We start from the raw sequence: 17,926 nt of genomic DNA, 5'->3' as shown, positions 1-17,926 counted from the left end.
CCACTCAGACCTCCTGTACGAGGGTCAAATGGGTTTTATGCAAAGTACTGCAGTTGCTAATTGCAATTACCAGGAAGCAAATACAAGAGAGTGTGTTGATTGCCATTAAACAAAGGCACTTTGGAAATCTTGGATTTTCACTATAGATGGAAGTCTATAAATTTAAAAATAGACACCATGTTATCGTTTACAATTTCCATTTGCTAACAAATTCTGCTAAACAAATCAGTGGCTAAGTAAACATTTATACATAAATAAAACAGTGAAGATCTCTTCAGTTACTGAGATGCTGCCGGCTCAGTCTCTTGAAAATAATACAGCAATGAATTCTGTTCTTGTAGTGCATGTCAATCCTACCTTGCCTCCAAGTCTTCGCCACTCATCCATGAACCCATCAACTCATTTTGGTCACAATGGCAATACAGACACATCACTAAAATAAGAGTTTGAAAGAGTTCCCAGGTTAACCCCTCTTGGTGCTCTCCATCCAACAGGAATGCAAAGCTGCAGCACAAGCAGCCTGGATGAGGCATTTTAATAGTAAACACAAGGGCAGCTGTAATGAGCTGGTGTAGATGGTAAAACCAGGTGCACTACTCATTTTAGACGGTACCCAATTCTTTTTCATAATGTACATTTTATTAATGCTCTCCGTGATAGTTTTTCATACTGTGTCATCAACAGGAGTACAGTAATTACAATGTATTAAGATTCATTCCATGCCTGAGGAGTAAGGAAGTCCACTGACGTTATGCAAAGCAAGTGAAATGTAAATCACTGTTGACTTGGGGCTGGCTTGAACCAAATCTCTGCCTGGGGAGCAACATGACTTGGGGGTGCTAATGGGATGCACTGGCTTTGTCAATTAAATCTTGGATCCCTCCAGCTGTGGCTGGTTGCATTATCCCATGCCATGGTGGTTCATGTCTGCAGCTGCCAATCTGCATGCCATCAGGGTGGAGGGGCTGGATGGGATTTGTCATTTTTGTTAGAACTTGGGCTGGGCTCTGAGCTGTCACCATCAGTGACAAAGTATCAAAGCGCGCCCATTGGCACTGCTGGTTGTAGAATAACTCCTCTAGACATCACACTGGAAGCTTTGGGTGCAGGAGGACAAAGTTATCTGAGGAGAAAAACTCATAGGAAGGGCTGCAATGAGAAAAAAAGCAACCCAGCTGCTTTCTAGTGATCTACTGGGAAAAAAAAAAAAACAAACCAAAACCAAACGAACAAACAAACAAAAAAAAACTGAAAAAAAACCCAGGGGATTTCTGCTTTCAATCACAGCCAGCTTTCATCCTATGCAACACCCCATATTTCCCCAGGCCAGGATTCAACTCTAACCTTTCGGGCTGTAGAATGCATAGGGTCATCTTCTTGTGCTGAAATCTTTCGTAACTCTTGGGAGGTTTTTTTCTTTTCTTCTTAATTTACTGGCTAGTTCCCAGCACCTTTCTGGCACAAAGCAAGGGGTTGCTTTTCCTGATTTTCATAGAATCTTAGAATCATAGAATCATTAAGGTTGGAAAAGACCTCCAGGATCACCAAGTCCAACCACAAGTCCATTCCCATCATGCCCACTGACCACATCCCTCCGTGGTCATCTCCACATCTCCTGAACACCTCCAGGGATGGTGATTCCACCGCTACCCTGGGCAGCCTGTGCCAACATCTCATCACTCTTTCTGAGAAGAAATCTTTCCTATTTTTATCTCTGGGGGAAAAAAAAAAGAAAAATAAAAAAAAAGTGACAGCCTTTTATGGCTAGAGGAAGTTATTCCGGGTCATTTTTTCAGAAATGCTCCTTTTTTTTTTTTTTTTTCAGTCTGGTAAGCATTTTCCATCTGCTGCATGAATCTCTGCAGTTGGACTCAGAGTAAATGAGGAAGAAGAAGCCTTTGAGTTGTGCAGGGTGAAGTTGAAACCTCATGGCTCCTCCACTTTTGCCACACTTCAAAACCCTGTGCTGAAGCACAGCCCTGCTTGCTGACTGGCACTGCAGGACTGAGCTGAAGAATTGGCCCAATGCCATTCACGATCTGGTGTATTTTTTTCTTTCTTTTTTTTCTTTTTTTTTTTTTTCCTTCTTAATTAATGTTAAAAGACTCATGGGAACCACACCAACACAGCTTGTATCCCTCATGATGATGTTGCCCATCCCACCCACACCTGCACCAAGGTACCCAAGCCCTCAGTGGGTATAGCTCCATGGGGAGAACAAAGGCCAGAAAGTCCTCCCTGTTGGTAGGAGCGAAGGAGAAACTCCTACTGAGTCCTCTGCCCTCATCCTCCAGCTGCCTCCCATGCTGCCACAGTATGGCTGGGCTGCAGGACTCTTGCCAGGCTCTCCAGTCCATCTATCCCCAGCTGAGCTGAGGGAGAATCATGATCCGCGAGAAACTAAGGCTTATTTTTACAAAAAATATCTCTATTTACACATGACAATAAAATCCAAGCAACATTCCCCAGAAGCCTTTGCTAGGTACGTGTGCTGGTCGATCCCTATTTACAAGTGATGGCAATTCACCTTCTTCTGGCACCAAGGTCATTTCTTTGTATATTTTTTCCTTCCCTCTTTGACTCCCTGTATTTACAGCAGGGATCTGGTTGCAGTGGAGCGGGGTCCAGGAAGTGAGGCAAGCACGCTCATGTCTGTGTTTTCCAGTCAAGAAGCCAACATTAGGAGCAGACAGAATTGCAAAATAATTTTTTTTTTTTTGCCAGTTCTGCTCATCTTAAAAAAAGCAACAAACCAGCCAAGCAAGAAGGTATGGTCCTCAGTGCAGCAGAAAGCCTGGCCAGGCTGGTTTCTCCGTGAGGATGAGAGGGTTTGCTGAGGATTCTCTCGAGGCTGGTGGCTGGGCCTCTCCTGTTGGGCCCTCCCGTGGCAGGATGGGCAAACCGAGGCAGTGAGGAGCCAGGGTGGTGTGGTACAGATGCTAGATGACGCTGTCTTCCATGGTGACCCTCCTGAAGACTGGCTCCTGCTTGGGCATCCGGCCACTCTCTGTGGAGAACAAGGGGAGAGAGGTAAAGCCCAGAGCAAAGCCTCACAGCCAGCCAGGGGGCAAGCCAGGTGGTAACCTCTGTGGTCATAGAATCATAGAATAGTTTGGGTTGGAAGGGACCACAAAGATCACCTGGTTCCAGGCTCCGTGCCGTGGGCTGGTTGCATCACCACCAGATCAGGCTGCCCAAGCCCCATCCAAAGTGGCCTTGAGCGCCTCCAAGGATAGGGCATCCACAGCCTGTCTGGGCAGCTGTGCCAATGCCTCACTGCCCTCTCAGTGAAAAACGCATGCTGCTTTTAGGAGCATCTGAAACCAACCAAAGGGTCTGGAGGATCAGCTGTGCCCAGATGCAAGTTGCTCCCATGGTGAGCACAGCTCCAGAGCCACAGCTCTGAACTTGTACAAAGCTATGGGGCTTGCTGGACCAAATGGCAATTTTCAAGGGGTCCCCACTTTTCAATCAATAGGAATCACTGCAGAGTAAACAGATTTGTTTTGATATCAGACATTATCTGAAGGGCACTTCACAGGCTGTCTCTGAGAGCTCTACCGTACAGCTGTCTCTGCAATAATTGCAGCTCCAGGAGGAAAATGCCTGCTTGCAGGGGCACGGGTCAGGAAGGCAGCCACATGCTGCTTGAGGTGAAGCAGACACGTGCAAGAACACTTGGAATGATTCAGGTAACAGACTCCCTTAATGCCCAGGGAGAGGCTAAGGTAGGCCAGACATACTCTGGAAGAGAATTACAGCCTATTTTTTAGGATAAATCACTCCATATCCTGTCCATCCAACGGCCAGCAAATCCCTGCTGCAGCAAAACTCATACAGAAAGTGCTACCAGGAAAGTGCCGGGGGTAGAAACAGAAACTATTCACTATTCACTATCCCTCAGCTTGTCTATTTTTGCTGCTCCTTGAAAAGGACAAAATTTCTTCCTTTCCTTGTAGCTCATCACTTTGTTCCAGGCAGTGGGTTGCACTTTCTCCTTTCATTTCTACGTTGCTTTGTATCATAAACAGCTAAAAATGCTTGGGTGTATACTGTACTCTGGGGGAAAGAATCCAAAATCCCACCTATTGAATATGAAGCACTCTTTAAAACCATACTATCCTTTCACCTGCATGTATGAATGACAGCAATCAGGAATCTGCCAAAATGGAGGCTGTGGGAAGGCAGAGCCCAGGTGCGTGCAGGACTGGGAAGGCACAGCATCAATGTACTACATCATTTATCTATCATGGAGAGCCTTGCTAACAGGACTGCCAACCTTGAAAAACATACAGCCCTTCCTTTCCAGACAGAAAACTAGAGGGAAAGCTCCTTTTAACCTCCATAAACTTGGCCCAGCTAATGAAGTTGTTGACCCTTCATCCCCCAAAACCCATTTATTAGTGGAGGTTAACAGAGACTTGTGTCTGCTGAAAGGCAAAGCCTTTGCTGCGACTAGGGCACAAAGCCTCTAAAGCACAGGCTTTTTGCATTGAGCTTTCCTGCCATAGGGACCTAAATTCTGCACGAGATGCCTTGGGGGGAGGTGGGACAAGACAGTATGAAAACAGCTTTATTATAACCATAATGTACCCATGGAGCATCAAGCTGCTGGAAATAACCTTTCTGAACTCGTAACAGTACATACACTTGGCTGTAAGCAGCAATGGAAGATACTGGGTTATCTGTATGTGTTCAGAGCAATGCAGCACTGCTTTTCTGCACCAGAACTCTATGTTTAATGTGCTGTCCTGCCAGCGTGAGTGAGCTATGCACGGCATCGAGGGAAGCCATAAATATTCCATGCTTTAAGACCAAAAAGAAAGAAAAAAGTAAAAGACAGCTGTAGGCTCTCACTATATTCATTCTTGTCACCAGGACGCAACAATTTGCCCATTAAACAAAAGTGGATGCTTCTTCTCTTTGGGCGTAAGATTACTTTTATGGGACAAGGGATTCAGGCCTCATCCATAAAGTGGCCATGCACACCAGCTGGGAGGCCGTGCAGCTCTGCTCCTGCATTTCAGTTGTTGCTTTGGGTTTAAGCAGCACTATCAAAAAGCAAGCGTTTGCTTCCAGCACATAATAACTGCTCTGGGTTTACCAATATATATATATTTTATTATCGAGGTTTTAGTTTGGGTTTTTACATGTGTACAGAGTATTTAAGGAGTAGAAACATAAGAAAAAAAGTGAGGGAGGGGGGAAATCAAAAAGACAGCAAATAGTTAGGAAGCTGAGTTGTTTTGTTGGCATTGTGCTGGAGGAGACTATCACCATCTGGAGTACCAAATACAACAAACAGTAACCACCTGTTAAGAGCTATTCTGGTGTAGAAGGGGAAGATTTCCAAGTTGTGGCTATGCTGAATAGTCTCAATATTTCAGCGTTAATCAGACCATCTCCCCTGAACTGGGAAAACATGCTACCAGCTGTATGACCCCACACATCCCCAAGACATGCTGACCCACTGAGTGCTCATACAGCCCTGGCTCAACGCCCAGCAGCAAAAACTGACTGCAAAAACGCCATCCTGGGCCCGCAGCCCCACTTGCTTTTGCTTTTATCCCAGTGAGCTCAGGATGCTCACTGACAGTGTGGCTGCTGCCTTCTCTGGGAGCATTAATCACTGATTTTATCTGTTTCCAGCTTTGTGCTGCAGGATGTTCTCAGCTTTGTTACCAGAGAACCTGTGCCGACACGATGCTTAGAGAATGTTCATGAGCTCAGACTATTTAAACCCTAAAATATTCATTGAACAAAATTTGCATAGAGTCTAGCTGAATGCTAGCAGGTAGCTAAAAATAAAGATCTTTTCAAACAGAGGGAGAAAATCAGAGTGAGACAGATGACCAAGACACTGCTCTTAGGCTCTCCTGAGACAGCTTTTAATAAGACGAGCTATGCTTTCATTCCTGTTGTGCAGGCCAGTCTGCAGGGTATTATATTCTTTATGAACTGTCAAAATCAAGAGTGTGTGAGGGCAACAGGGACACGGGCAGGGACACAAGGACCATCATCACTCAGATTTCAGGGAATTAAATGCAATCACTACAAGGAAAAGAGTAGCACCATAGTAAGCAATATGTGGTATTTACGAAGCTGTAATGAACATCCTAAACTTCTAGCCTACATAGTCTTGTAGTCTTTCTTGTCATGTCTTGTCTCTCTTTCAGAAGCTTTGGGGAGATCTTTACAGTCTCATGCAGCTTCTCCCTTATGGCTTTTGCAGAAAATGAGCAGCACTGTCCTTCGGAGCCTAAGTGTCCTTAAGCAGTAGGAAACTTAGTGGTAGCCCAGCAAACTGGTGCATCATCCAGTAGCTATGGGCAATCTGGCATCTGATATGAGATTACACAAAGAAAGTAACCTTGCTTATGTGCAGGTTAGAAGGAGCATGGGAAAAAGAGATTTGCTACTTGCAAAATGTCCCAGGATGACGGGACATGGCATGCAATGCTCAGTCTTGTACTTCTCTGTTCCCCCTTCCAACATGCAAGCAAGACTTTTAGAAGAAAGGATGACTCAAGCTATGCACTGTCATTGCAAATTCTCACTCCATACTTGCCCAGCAACCAACATGTCCTTAAAGTAGTCCCATGTTTCCAACAGGGAAGGTCTGTAAATAAGATCAATTGTTCTGCAGGACCAAGCATTGCTTTTTTCCTCTACTCTGTTTTCCATGGAAAGTCAGATGCTTACTGCAGTCAAATGATGAAGCTTTAATATTCTATCTCTAAAGATATATATTTTTTTCTTCTCCCTTTCTTTCTTTTAACAAATCTCTATAAAAAAAAGATCCCTTTGATACAGGGCTGTTTATCCACTTCAAACCATCCGGCAAAGTTGTGTGCCCCAATCATAGGTATGGATTTAATACCATAATTGTTACTGCCTCTTCATCAAGCCATCATTTGTACCACACGCTATTCTCTTGCATCTCCCTGCCTTTGCTCAGCATTAAGAAATGCCTCAGTGGTTCTGCGGTTCTACCTCCCACTCCGACAGCATTTTAGGCTTCAAGGGCTTTAGCTGAGTTTCACGTGCTGCAGTCTGCACAAAAGACACCGCTGTGTTGTCAGTCACATAACACATCTACTGAGTTATTTATCAACAAGCAGAAATCTTCACCATGCCAATAATCAACTATCTGATATGATAAACTGTTTCAAAGAGGAAAAAATGAAAAAAATTACCTCCATCTTGCTCCCTCCTTCCCAAACCAAATGATAGTCTTAAAACATATTTAGCTTGATGTAATTAATGATATCTATTTCCCCTCTGTTTTGTGATTCAGCTGTTTCCAAATCTGTAAGAAGCACCAACAGTGAACCCTGTGGTGCCAGCTCAGTCTGGGGACGGAAATAATCAGCTTGAAAATAAACTGTTTTTTTGCAATCAAAGTGCTAATAGACATGGTAACTGGAGGACAGTAGCTCTTGCGAGAAGGGATGGAGAAGGGGGGAAAAGCCTGTTTCTTGCTGAATCAGAAATACATGGGAAGGGGCCAGGTGAGAACGGCCATTTAGATTGAAGAAAGCCAAAGATATTTAGTATCATACAGTCATCTCATACCAAATCCACTACTGGTTTGTTCTTGCAGTTTCAGGCGCACTGCACTGATCACCTGTCTCCCATTTTATCATAGCAATATTGGCTACAGTGGATCTCACCCTTAGCAGGAGTTTAATCCCACCAAATCCTTGGAAAATCACTTTTTGGAGACTAATATGGTAGAAGAGCTTTAACTTTCTCCAAAACAGAGATACTTCAAGGCCTCACAGTCTCAATTGGACTGTGGCAAAAATTGGTTTGGTGATGGGATCTAAACAGTTGCGTGCATGAATCTACCACTTGCCTCCCAGCTCAGTCCCTGCTGGCACAGAAAATAAAACCACACAAGGAGGCAGCGAGTTAGAAGCCAGTGGGGCAGCACTATCAAGAGCAAGGGCACAGCTGGTGGCTGTTTTGCTGTAATTCCCAAACTCCTGGTGGGAAAGGCCAAAATCTAGACCTGGCAGGAGGCACAGCCTGGTCAGAAATGAGATTTCCTTCCCAAGGCATTTTGGCCTGAGCTGTTGGCTGCAGCAACACCTCAGGTGGCTCAGGACAGCCACTGCAGAGACTCAGTTGCTCTGGAGGGACCTGAAGAGGGGCTGGGCCACTGGGAAGTACAGTGGGGTTTCTAGCATAGTGTTGCCCGGGCTGGCAATTGAACTTTTGGCGAAGGATAGCTCTGCATACACCTGGAGCAAGAAAATAAAAAGACAGCAAACAACAACTGAGGCCTAACGGGAACTTGTTTTACTCTTTGACATGCTACCAGTGGTATTTATCTCAGAAGAATCAAACTTAAAAAATAAAAAATAATTAAAAAATCATTACAATGATTAAAAAGACATACGAAATACTATGCTCAAACCATCTGCATGTCATTGTCTGGTTTATACAGTAGGCACAAAGCAGACCTAGGATAACCTGCAAGAAACGTGGGCCAGCTTTGTTCTCAGCCAGATACAAGTGCTGCTAGCCTGATACTTCTACTTAGCTGTAGCTGGGTAATGGTTGTGCTTAAATTGCTCAGCCAGGCCTCCTCTCTTTGGCATTGCTCACCCATGCCCTAAAGGAGTTGGAAACTCATACTGAAGACAGAAATGGAGAAAGGAACAACAGAGAAGAGCGATTAATTGTACAGTACATACATACAGTGTCTTCTAAATTGTGATCAGTTGTTTATTGGTTGGCAAACAAGCTTCACTTTTACAACAAATATTAGTAATGAGGTCATTCAACTGCTGAGACCATACAAAATGATCATAAATTAAAAATAAAAATAAAAATAAAAATAAAAGAAAAAAGAAAAAAAAGAAGAAATTATACTCCGTGCTGCTAATTTACCTCTGGAAAGCCTATGTTACTTGAAATCATGTCAAATAAATAAATTTCCTGTTAGGCAAAAGAATGAACAGAAGACTTTTTTTTTTTTTCTTTAAAAATCACTGCAAAAGTACTTTTTAGATCACTACGCATCAATCAAATTTCTTCTTAACCACTGCATTACAAGTGCCTAAACGGGGACCGGACGGGGCCGTGAAGGCCCTTAGCTCCTATGGGGAAATCACCGTCTCATGCAGAAGCCCCGCTACGACTACAAAAACCTCTTGGCTTCTAGATGCGAACCTACGGCCTGGGTGAGGGGCTGCTTGCCAAAGATGCTTCACAGGATTCTTGTTACGATCGGTTGTGCACTGTAAACATAAAGTTTGCCCTGCTCTATTCTGCAAAAAGTCTGCCGGCCATATGGCGGCTTGAGAAAGATACACGATGAGGAAAGAAAAGACTCTCTAGGTTGGAAAGAAACTGCCATCGCGTTTCTAAAAATGGTCCTTAGAAAGTGGTGTTTGTTTTTCTGCCCAGTGAGACTTTTTACCAGGATGGGAGGGATGGAGGGGAGAGGCAAAAGGAAAGAAAAGAAAAACAGGAGTTATGAAAAACCTTGCTCCTACTGGTAGACAAACTTACAAGACCAGCACAACAGAAAAAGTTCTTATTTTTTTTCCACTACATTAACAGGGACGCAATTTCTGGAGGAACAGAAAGCAGACTATATGTGCAATGCTAGTATCTGTACATTACATAGAAATTGTTTGATTCTCTTTTTCTGCCATTAGTTTTGATCGTCAGTTAATACAGCAAAACATAAAATATGCCTTTAGCATATAATTCTAGGATTCCCTTCCGTATCATTAATTTTTGTTTCGGTTGCTCCCACAGCGAAGGGCGCTGCGATCAAACCGAGTTGTGAGTGACCAAACCCCGCTGCAAGATCCGGATTTGTAACAGACAGTTTGCTAGCTTGTTTGTTTTGTGCAGCAATCCCACCTAGATGCGTCATCGCTACTAGTTTCAAATGCACATTTTTGGCCTTTTTTTTTTTTTCTTTGCATTTTTTTTGTCTTTCTTAAATCAGGTCCTCAGTATTAAGAGCAACACAGCATCAAGGATCGTTTAAACAAATACAGCATAACTTGAGAAGGCCACGAAGTGTGCCGTTATCTGTCCTATCTCTTTCATTAACATAATGAAGTCTGTCTGAAGGGAGGGAGGATGGGGAGGAACTGGGGGGAGGGAGGGGGCAGCAGTTCCTGTTCTCTCCGGGCTGGCCTAAAAATTCCAGTAAAAAAAGTCTGAGAGTTTCATTTCGCTTAGAACAGCATGAAGATTTAGGAGTACACACAATATTACCACTGCTTGTATTAACTCAGAACAGTAAACCGAGTGTTACGGAGGGGCTGTGGGTGTCCGTTTGCTTCATTTTTGCTTAACCTTCTATAGACTAGTGACCAAATGAGCGGGTCCTTTCGCACTGCCGTCCGGGGAGGTTCCCTCTTTGTTCGGCGGGACTATAAAGCCGTCGCTGCTGCCTCGGCCTAGCTGGTAGTACGTGTGTAGCTGATGGACGTGGTTCCTGGAGCCGAGGTTGGGCATGCTCTTGTAGTAAACATCATCCGCGTCACCGCTTTTTGCCGGCGGGGGGTCGGTCTGGGTGCTGGCGGCAACGCTTTCCGCCACGGGCATGCCGGCCAGCGTGGGCATACTGGTGTACAGAGAATCCCTGTTGGGCGACTGGAGGTCGTCTGTGTGCTCGTTGGTCAGCAAGGGGAAAAAGCTCTCGCTGTTGTCCTGTGGGATGCGCCGCCGGCTGTAGAGATGGGGCTGGGGGCCATCAGCCGAGTACACACGGGGGGGCAGCAGCGGGGCGTCTGACTCCTCGTGGATGAGCTCCAGGCCCAGGCTCTCCTCGTGGGTGAAGGAGGTGGCGTCATCCAGCACGATGGCGTCGTCCTCGCTCCCGCCGCCCACGCTGTTGACGAGTTTGTTCATCAGGTTTCGGCTCTGCTCGCTGGAGCGCTCGTGGTTGTTCAGGTAGGAGGGGATGTAGTTGGAGGTGAGTTCCTTCAGGATCTTCTTCTCGAGGGCGTTCTCAGTGTGATTGTACCCGCGGTCGAGGATTTGCACGCAGTTGCTGAGGTACTCGCCGCTGGCGATGCTGTAGCTGTTGCCGTGATTACCATTCAGTGGTAGAGTATCCGTGACACTTGTATCCCTGGCATTGTTCAGAAGCCCCTCTGAAAAACATTACACAAGAGAGGGTGACTTGTACAAACAGGACACTCACGCGGGACGTGCACACTCACACCCTTCCTAGGCTGCCACAGGGCCGGGGAAAAGCGAGCGGCATGCCGTCTCACACTAGGGAGACTGCTTTATCCCAGGTGTGAGGGTGCAGCTCCACTTCGCTGCCTTAAGGCCTCGCCGCTGATTTAGGGTCTCGCTGCTGGAAAATGGAGGGCAATAGCTAGCAGGAGGGAATAACCTCTCCCTGCCAATATTTCCTCTCGCTGTTGTGCACTGCTGCTTCCAGAGGGTCTGGGATTTGCTCTGCATGTTCCCTGGGAGCTGAGCGATACATGAGCCTTAACTGGGCCAAAGTGCCCTTGCTGCAAGGCTTTGGCAATTCACCCCAGCTGAGGAGAAGTATTTGCTGTGCAGGTTAATCATCAGCTGAACTTCACTTGGGACTGTATCCTTACTAGCTTCGGAGGGGGGAAATAAATCTGCACTGCCTATCAGAGGAAAGGCATGAGTGCTCTGCTAAAGGTAAGATTCGTGATTAGCTCATGCAGCCAGCACAGGGCCACAAAGTGCTCCTGTCCAAAGCATTTTTGGAAGAAGACTAAGTATCCTACCTCTCATGGCACAAGGGCACAGCCAAAATGATTTACTTGATCTTGGTCAGGTGGGAGTTTCCTAATGCAATTGGTACAGGGGACAGCTGTAACAGGGCCTCGCACAGCCTTTAAAAATACTTTCCATCTCCCTTTCCGAGTGAAAGCAGAGATGGAAGGTAGAGCAAGTACCATCACTGCCACAGTATGGCAGACATGGTGGGACACACACTCGGGTTGTTGGGACATTCCTGAGCCTTTCCTGCCAACCTTCTTCACTGCCTGCTGTATTTGAACAGGCAGCCCAGGGAAATATATATGCCTGGCTTGCACACAGAATGCACAGACAGCTGCATAAATGAGACCTCTGAATTTCAGCAATGAACTGTCCTGCTTGCTACTGTACCACTGACTGCTGTCTCATTTTTACTGGCCTGTCAACACAGCCAGCACAAGGCTGGGGCTTGATGCCATCCTTACTGACTCTATGGGTTATGGTGGAGGAGGTAGGCAAGGGAGAAGTAACCCAGGCCACAGGCAGGTTAAGCTGTCACACACTGTTTTTTGTTTTTGTTTTGTTTTGGTTTGGTTTGGTTTTTTTTATCATGGCCAGCAAAGACAGACATGGGAAAGCACAAAATCCCATATCGACCTTTCAGCTAAGGGCTACGGGTGTTGCCGAAAAATCATAAGCAACTCCCAGCAAGCAGCAGTGGATTAGAGGAGCCATTAGCCGACAATTTAACAGTTGCTCTTACCATGCTTGGTACATGGCATGTGTACCTTCTGAAAATACAGGATTCGGTCTATATCTGCGATGTCGTAGTTGTTTGCATGACAACAGCTGGAAAGTGCTAGTGCAGGCTTTTTTCTGTCTTTTGAGTGAAATGCCCAAATGTATCTGTCGTCTTTTAGGTTTCTAAAGCTTGGAAGGTGATGCCGTATCCTGGGTTTCCAAACAAACAAGGGGGCTATGCAAAAAGTCAACTAGCTATCACAGACATAGAGCAAAGCCGCTTATTTTCATGTTGGAAGCTCTCCAAATGAGCCACGATGTTTGGGAAGAAATGGGAAGTGAGCATTTCAGGGGGAGGATCGTTTGCAATGGGTGACGGACACGACAGCATCTGTCTGATAGCTGAGTGCCGTATGCATTTAGGCACCAAGCAATGCTTCCGCTGCCAATGCATAGAGCCAGAGGCTGGGAGGGTTCAGAGGGAATTAAATGAAGGCATCACATGTGAAAACAGAGTGAGGTCTGCAATGAAACGAGCCGTATAAAAATACCATGACCTCGCAAATCAAAAGGTGAAGTTTAAAAGAATTGCACGCACAGCTAAATGAGAAACTAGTTTGGGTAAATGATATCACAAAAACGGGAAACAAAAAAGGAAAGCATCATCTAATCTTCACTATATATATATGTACACACACACATATATATATACACACACACATACGCACGCATACACAGATATATACATATGTATATTCATATGCTTTAGATTCTTTTGATTTCAAAACTGTGAGATGAATTTCCTTTATTAACTACATCATCTATATGTGATGCAATAAAAGTGAACTAAAAAAAATTACATTTGATATGCAATGTTTAGCTTTACTCCCATACTTGTCTCTCTGTAGGGCTCTAAACGACAGCATGAAGAAAAGGAAAGAAAAAACAACAAGTAAGCTTACAGCGACAGTAGGAGAAACATGAGTAAAAAGCAAATTGATGATGTGCAGAAAAGAGAGTTAACGGAAATAATTTTCACTGCCCAGAGTACATGAATTTGTTACATGGTTTATTTCAGGTTAAAAATATTGACATTTTAGACAGAAAAGTATTTTACCCGCAGTATCAATGCACTACAGTTTTATTGAAAATATAATCACATTTAAAACTTTATCCAATGCCATTATAAATGTTCAGCGTGCAATACATCAAGAAATAATCCCTGGAAATGTTAAGAGAAGTCTAAAGCTGGCAATGGTCATGCTTGAAAAGACAGGCACTGTCAATGTCATTTCCAGAGTCTTAAAATGAATGGCTTTACTTACTGTTAGTTCTAATAACCCCTGGCAGTTGAAACTGAAATCCATTTCCTTGCTAAACTGTTTTGCTGTCCATCCTTTGCAACAGCGCTTTGCAAGAGTATGACTTAGCTCATCATGGGGCTGTTGGCATTTAAAAAACTTTTGCAAGGAAGTGTTTCCTTTCTGTTCTTTTTATAACCAAACACATGGAAAATTACATGGAATTTGCAAGCAAATGTGAGAGAAATAGTAGTTCGAATAATGGCATCTCTAAATGAAGCTGTTGAGAAGGAAGAGTTAAAAAAAAAAGCAGAGCCAGAGATGAAGATGAAGAGCCATTGTTAAGTGTCAGCTTCTCACTTTGCATTGGTCTGCGGGACACTGTGATTTAAGCAGAGCTTGTTACGTGATTTCCTTCTTCTCTTAAACTTATCAATCACAAAAGCAGTTAGGCCATTTTGACACGCTTATGTATCCAAGAGACTGAGTGAGTACATATCCATCAGATGCAAAGGGTAGTGAGTGCTTCGCATGTGCCGCGGGGTGCCAGGCTCCTCACCTACCATCTCCTCCTCCTTTTACACTCTGTCCCGTGAAGGAATTGGTTTTGTCACTAGTACATGGCCTCTGGCCTGTTGGGTTCTCATTCCCAGCTTCTTTGCAATGCTTTTTAGGGCTCCCAGCCCCTGCTGAGACAGGGCAGCTTCAGCTTGAACAGAGAAGGTATTTTAAAGCACAGAACTGGAGAGGAGGAAGGGGAGACCACCCCAGACTCCACATTTGTCATCTTTATAGAGTCCTGTCTCTGTCAACGGCCAACAACAGATGTGGCAGATGAAGGTGCAAGAAAATCATGTGGAATGAGTTAGTAGGGCAATGTTAGCTAGCATGCCTTCCCTGCACTCCAATCCCAGCCCTTGTAGATGGTGACAGCATCTACTTTTACAATGTGTTATCATTACTTTAGCCAGGTTGCTGGTGCAGCGCCCTTAAAGCGCAGAGAATCCAAATGGGTTTTGCTAAGTTTCCTTTCCACTGCTGGTTCTCCTAATACGCACACTTTGTAATGGAATGCTTTGTCCTAAGATAATAGCCAGTTTGAAAAGCAAAAGCTATACCACTTTCTTTGATCATTAACTAACTTGCAGCCTGAACATAATGGGTCGCATTCTGCTGCCTCTGAAGTCAAAGGCAAAGCTCCAGTGGCTCAAGTGGGATCAGTAATGGTCACACTTTCTTTAATATACTAGGGATGTAGGCTGGGCAACTTTCTCTGTCATCCATCTGGCTGTGTTGCACCGAATAGCATGTTCAAATCAGTAACGCTATTTGTGGAATAATGTACTGTTAACTCAGGTAATTGTATCAGAATCCAGTCTCATAAACTAGAAGAACATAAGATTATTAAAATGCATGTAAAACCTTTTGTCACATTTCCACTCAAATCACTTTTGTCCATTTGAGGCCCCCAGACCTGAACCTCAGGACTTGCCTGAAGTTAGATACTGACCCAGCATTACCTGCTGCCACTTGATTTAAAAGTCCCTCAAATCTCGATATTATCATGCAAGAAGACATACAGAATATGAAAGCTTGTTTTGACATTTGTGATACACTAAAGATCTTAAAATTCAGAGCATTTCATGTTTAACAGTAGCCCCTTTTTAGAAGACATTAGTGGAAGCAAATTTATCGCACAATGTTAGCATAGCTTAAGAAATTTATGAACAACAGAAAGGTCAAACACATGTGCTTCCTTGTGGACTGAATGAAAATACCCTAGTGATACAGTTCAATATCTATGTCTGTTATAAACAATACACTGCTATTTAGCACAATGGGGGTTTTACTGCTTCCATTATAACCATCATTATTCTCCCTTCCTCAGGGATCCTTTATGGGAAATGGGCTCCTTCATTAGAGGGGAGAGGTGAAAGAGCGCTATCCCCCAAAAGAAATGGTAGAGCAGGATGGAGCTGGAAAACTCCACACCTCAGCTGCTTTTCCATCCCTGTCAAACACCTCAGCCTGGCCTGGGCAGCAGCACCAGGACAGCAGCCTACAAATACTGCCCTGTCCCCACAGCTGGAGCAGACACACACACACTGGTGACAAGAGAATGACCTCAGAGAGGGAGCCTCAGCTGAATACGACTGACTCTACCTGCTCACTTCTCGTGCACAGAACAATGTGTCAAGAGCTCTGAGCTTCCCTACGCCTTTTTCCATTCCTTCTTTCTTTTTACTTTGTAATAGAATATACAAAATGTATTAATGCAAACGGCAAAACATTTCCTCCAACGTCTAAACTCTGCTCTTTGGAGCTGACCTATGCTCCTCTCTTCAGCTGTCATTTTTTCCTACAAATCAAGGGCATTTTTGGTTTGGCATTTTTTTCTTGTGCAACCTCCAGCAGACATACTGGTGTGCTGCTGACCACATTTCTCTCTGCCATTTCAAACAACAGCAGCTTTGGTGTCAAAGGCCATTTTAGCTTCACTTACCTTCAGAGGTGTTCCTGCTTCTGAAATGAATGGTTTAACAAGGAAATGTGCAGACAACAGAGAAATGGATACATCTGACAAAACACACACACAAGACCAAAACAATACAAAAGCAAGGGGATTAAGAAAAAAATAAATCAAAATCAAAACCACTGTGAATGCTTTGAGTAGAACTGATGAGTGTCTCTTAAAGTGAACTTGATTGCTCATGGAAAAAAGCCTACACAAAATGGAAAAATGCACTGAAATGAAAGAAAAGGGAGGATCGTTTCTGTGCCCAGTTCCAAAAAAACAAAGTGTTTGGGGGGGGTGGGGGGGGGGGGAAGAGGGGAAGAAGAAAAAAAGAAAGAAATGGGCAAAAATAAGCCACAGAAAATGGAATTCTCACTAGAAAAATTAGAGAGAAACTCCAGCACACCTTGTGCGTTGTACATGCTGACAGAAGGGTTGTTATAGACCGCCGATTCCCCGAGCAATGTATTATAAGGGTTGTTAGTGCCATGAGGACGAAGCAGAGCATTGGTTATAAGATGATTAGCCATGGCTCCTGGAGCAGCCCGATAGGAAGACAGAGAAAAAACAAAAAAGGTCAATCAGGCAAATGTGGCATAAAAAAAAAGGAAAAAGAACATTCAGAATGACAACAGTTGAATTAGTCCTGATTACAAGCAGCCAGCTAATTAGACTTGAGAACTGTAGGCCACTAAAGCAGCACAGATGTTACTGACAATGCACAAATCCAAACTGATGCAAAAGAAAATGGATCAGAAAGCAGATAAGCTACATTTATGGTGGTTCCCCAGTTGCTCGGAGTGTAAGCAAGGCTATGCCCACATGCTTGCTACAAATAAACAAAGAAAGATGGCAGCCTACACAATGGCGGGGAGGTGGGGGGAACTCTCCAAAAAGTGCCAAATGAAGAAGAAAAAACAAAAAAGACTAACATAAAACAGCACATTCAGTTCCCACTGTGGCCTAGGATCTCTCTTACTGGTCCCTTGAAATGTATTTGAAACTGAAATAGTATAATTAAAAAGAAACGACGGAAAATGCAACCTCTTCAAAGGCTCTCAGCACTTATTGGAGAGCTCTGCTCTGGCCACCAGTTTCTTGTATCTAAGAGTATGAGCTTACTGCAGCTCCTGCTCTCAGGGGCTGTCCAGTGCCTCCTGGCAGGCGGGTAGTGAGAGCACCTCGGCCTGGCAGGTGTTGCACTTGGGACTGAAAGCAGACCATGGGGACATATGTTTGGAGAGTCCCTGTTTTCCAAGCAAACATCTTTTTGCCTTCCTTCCTGTCATTTCTGAGTACGCAGCCAGCTGTCAGCCTTCCCCTTAGGTTTGCCCCTTGGAGCTGCAGATTCTGGACTTCTGCTTTTCAGGATCATCACAGCTTAGCAGGTGGATGCCAAGACCCACCCTATTTCCCACCACAAGCATCAATCCCTGAAGCAAAGCCTCCCCCCTCCTCTTGTTGACCTGCAGGACCAAAAAAACATTAAACCCTTGTCCTGTTAAATCTCTCCTGGGATCCAGAGAGGCAGCTGATTCAAAAACTCACCCCAAGACAATTCCCACTCTCATTGCTGGAATACTTAAGGGCATAAAGTAATTTTCATTTACTTCCTGGGCTAAAACATTAGAACAAATCCTTCCTA

At 44.4% G+C, this 17,926-nt stretch overlaps 1 protein-coding gene across 26 annotated transcripts in view; it reads right to left on the bottom strand.

The window, feature by feature from the left end:
• Window positions 1-514: 514 nt before the first annotated feature.
• Window positions 515-17,926, bottom strand: part of ADGRL3 (adhesion G protein-coupled receptor L3) — a 492,302-nt gene continuing 474,890 nt past the window's right edge. For 10 of the 26 annotated variants that reach the window (XM_048942764.1, XM_048942763.1, XM_048942772.1 and 7 more), the window contains 3 exons: window positions 16,688-16,816; window positions 13,360-13,377; window positions 8,706-11,129 (listed from right to left, as the gene is read on the bottom strand). In XM_048942764.1, the coding sequence (XP_048798721.1) occupies window positions 10,330-11,129; window positions 13,360-13,377; window positions 16,688-16,816 (947 nt within the window). In that variant the 3' untranslated portion in view covers window positions 8,706-10,329. Of the gene's footprint in view, window positions 3,008-8,705; window positions 11,130-13,325; window positions 13,378-16,687; window positions 16,817-17,926 lie in introns of those variants that run through there. The other 16 variants (XM_048942777.1, XM_048942778.1, XM_048942779.1 and 13 more) reach the window with 7 other exon arrangements.

This window comes from Lagopus muta, chromosome 4, assembly GCF_023343835.1.
Source record: "Lagopus muta isolate bLagMut1 chromosome 4, bLagMut1 primary, whole genome shotgun sequence".
Taxonomy (NCBI): domain Eukaryota; kingdom Metazoa; phylum Chordata; class Aves; order Galliformes; family Phasianidae; genus Lagopus; species Lagopus muta.
This window is presented reverse-complemented; position numbering and strand designations above follow the sequence as displayed.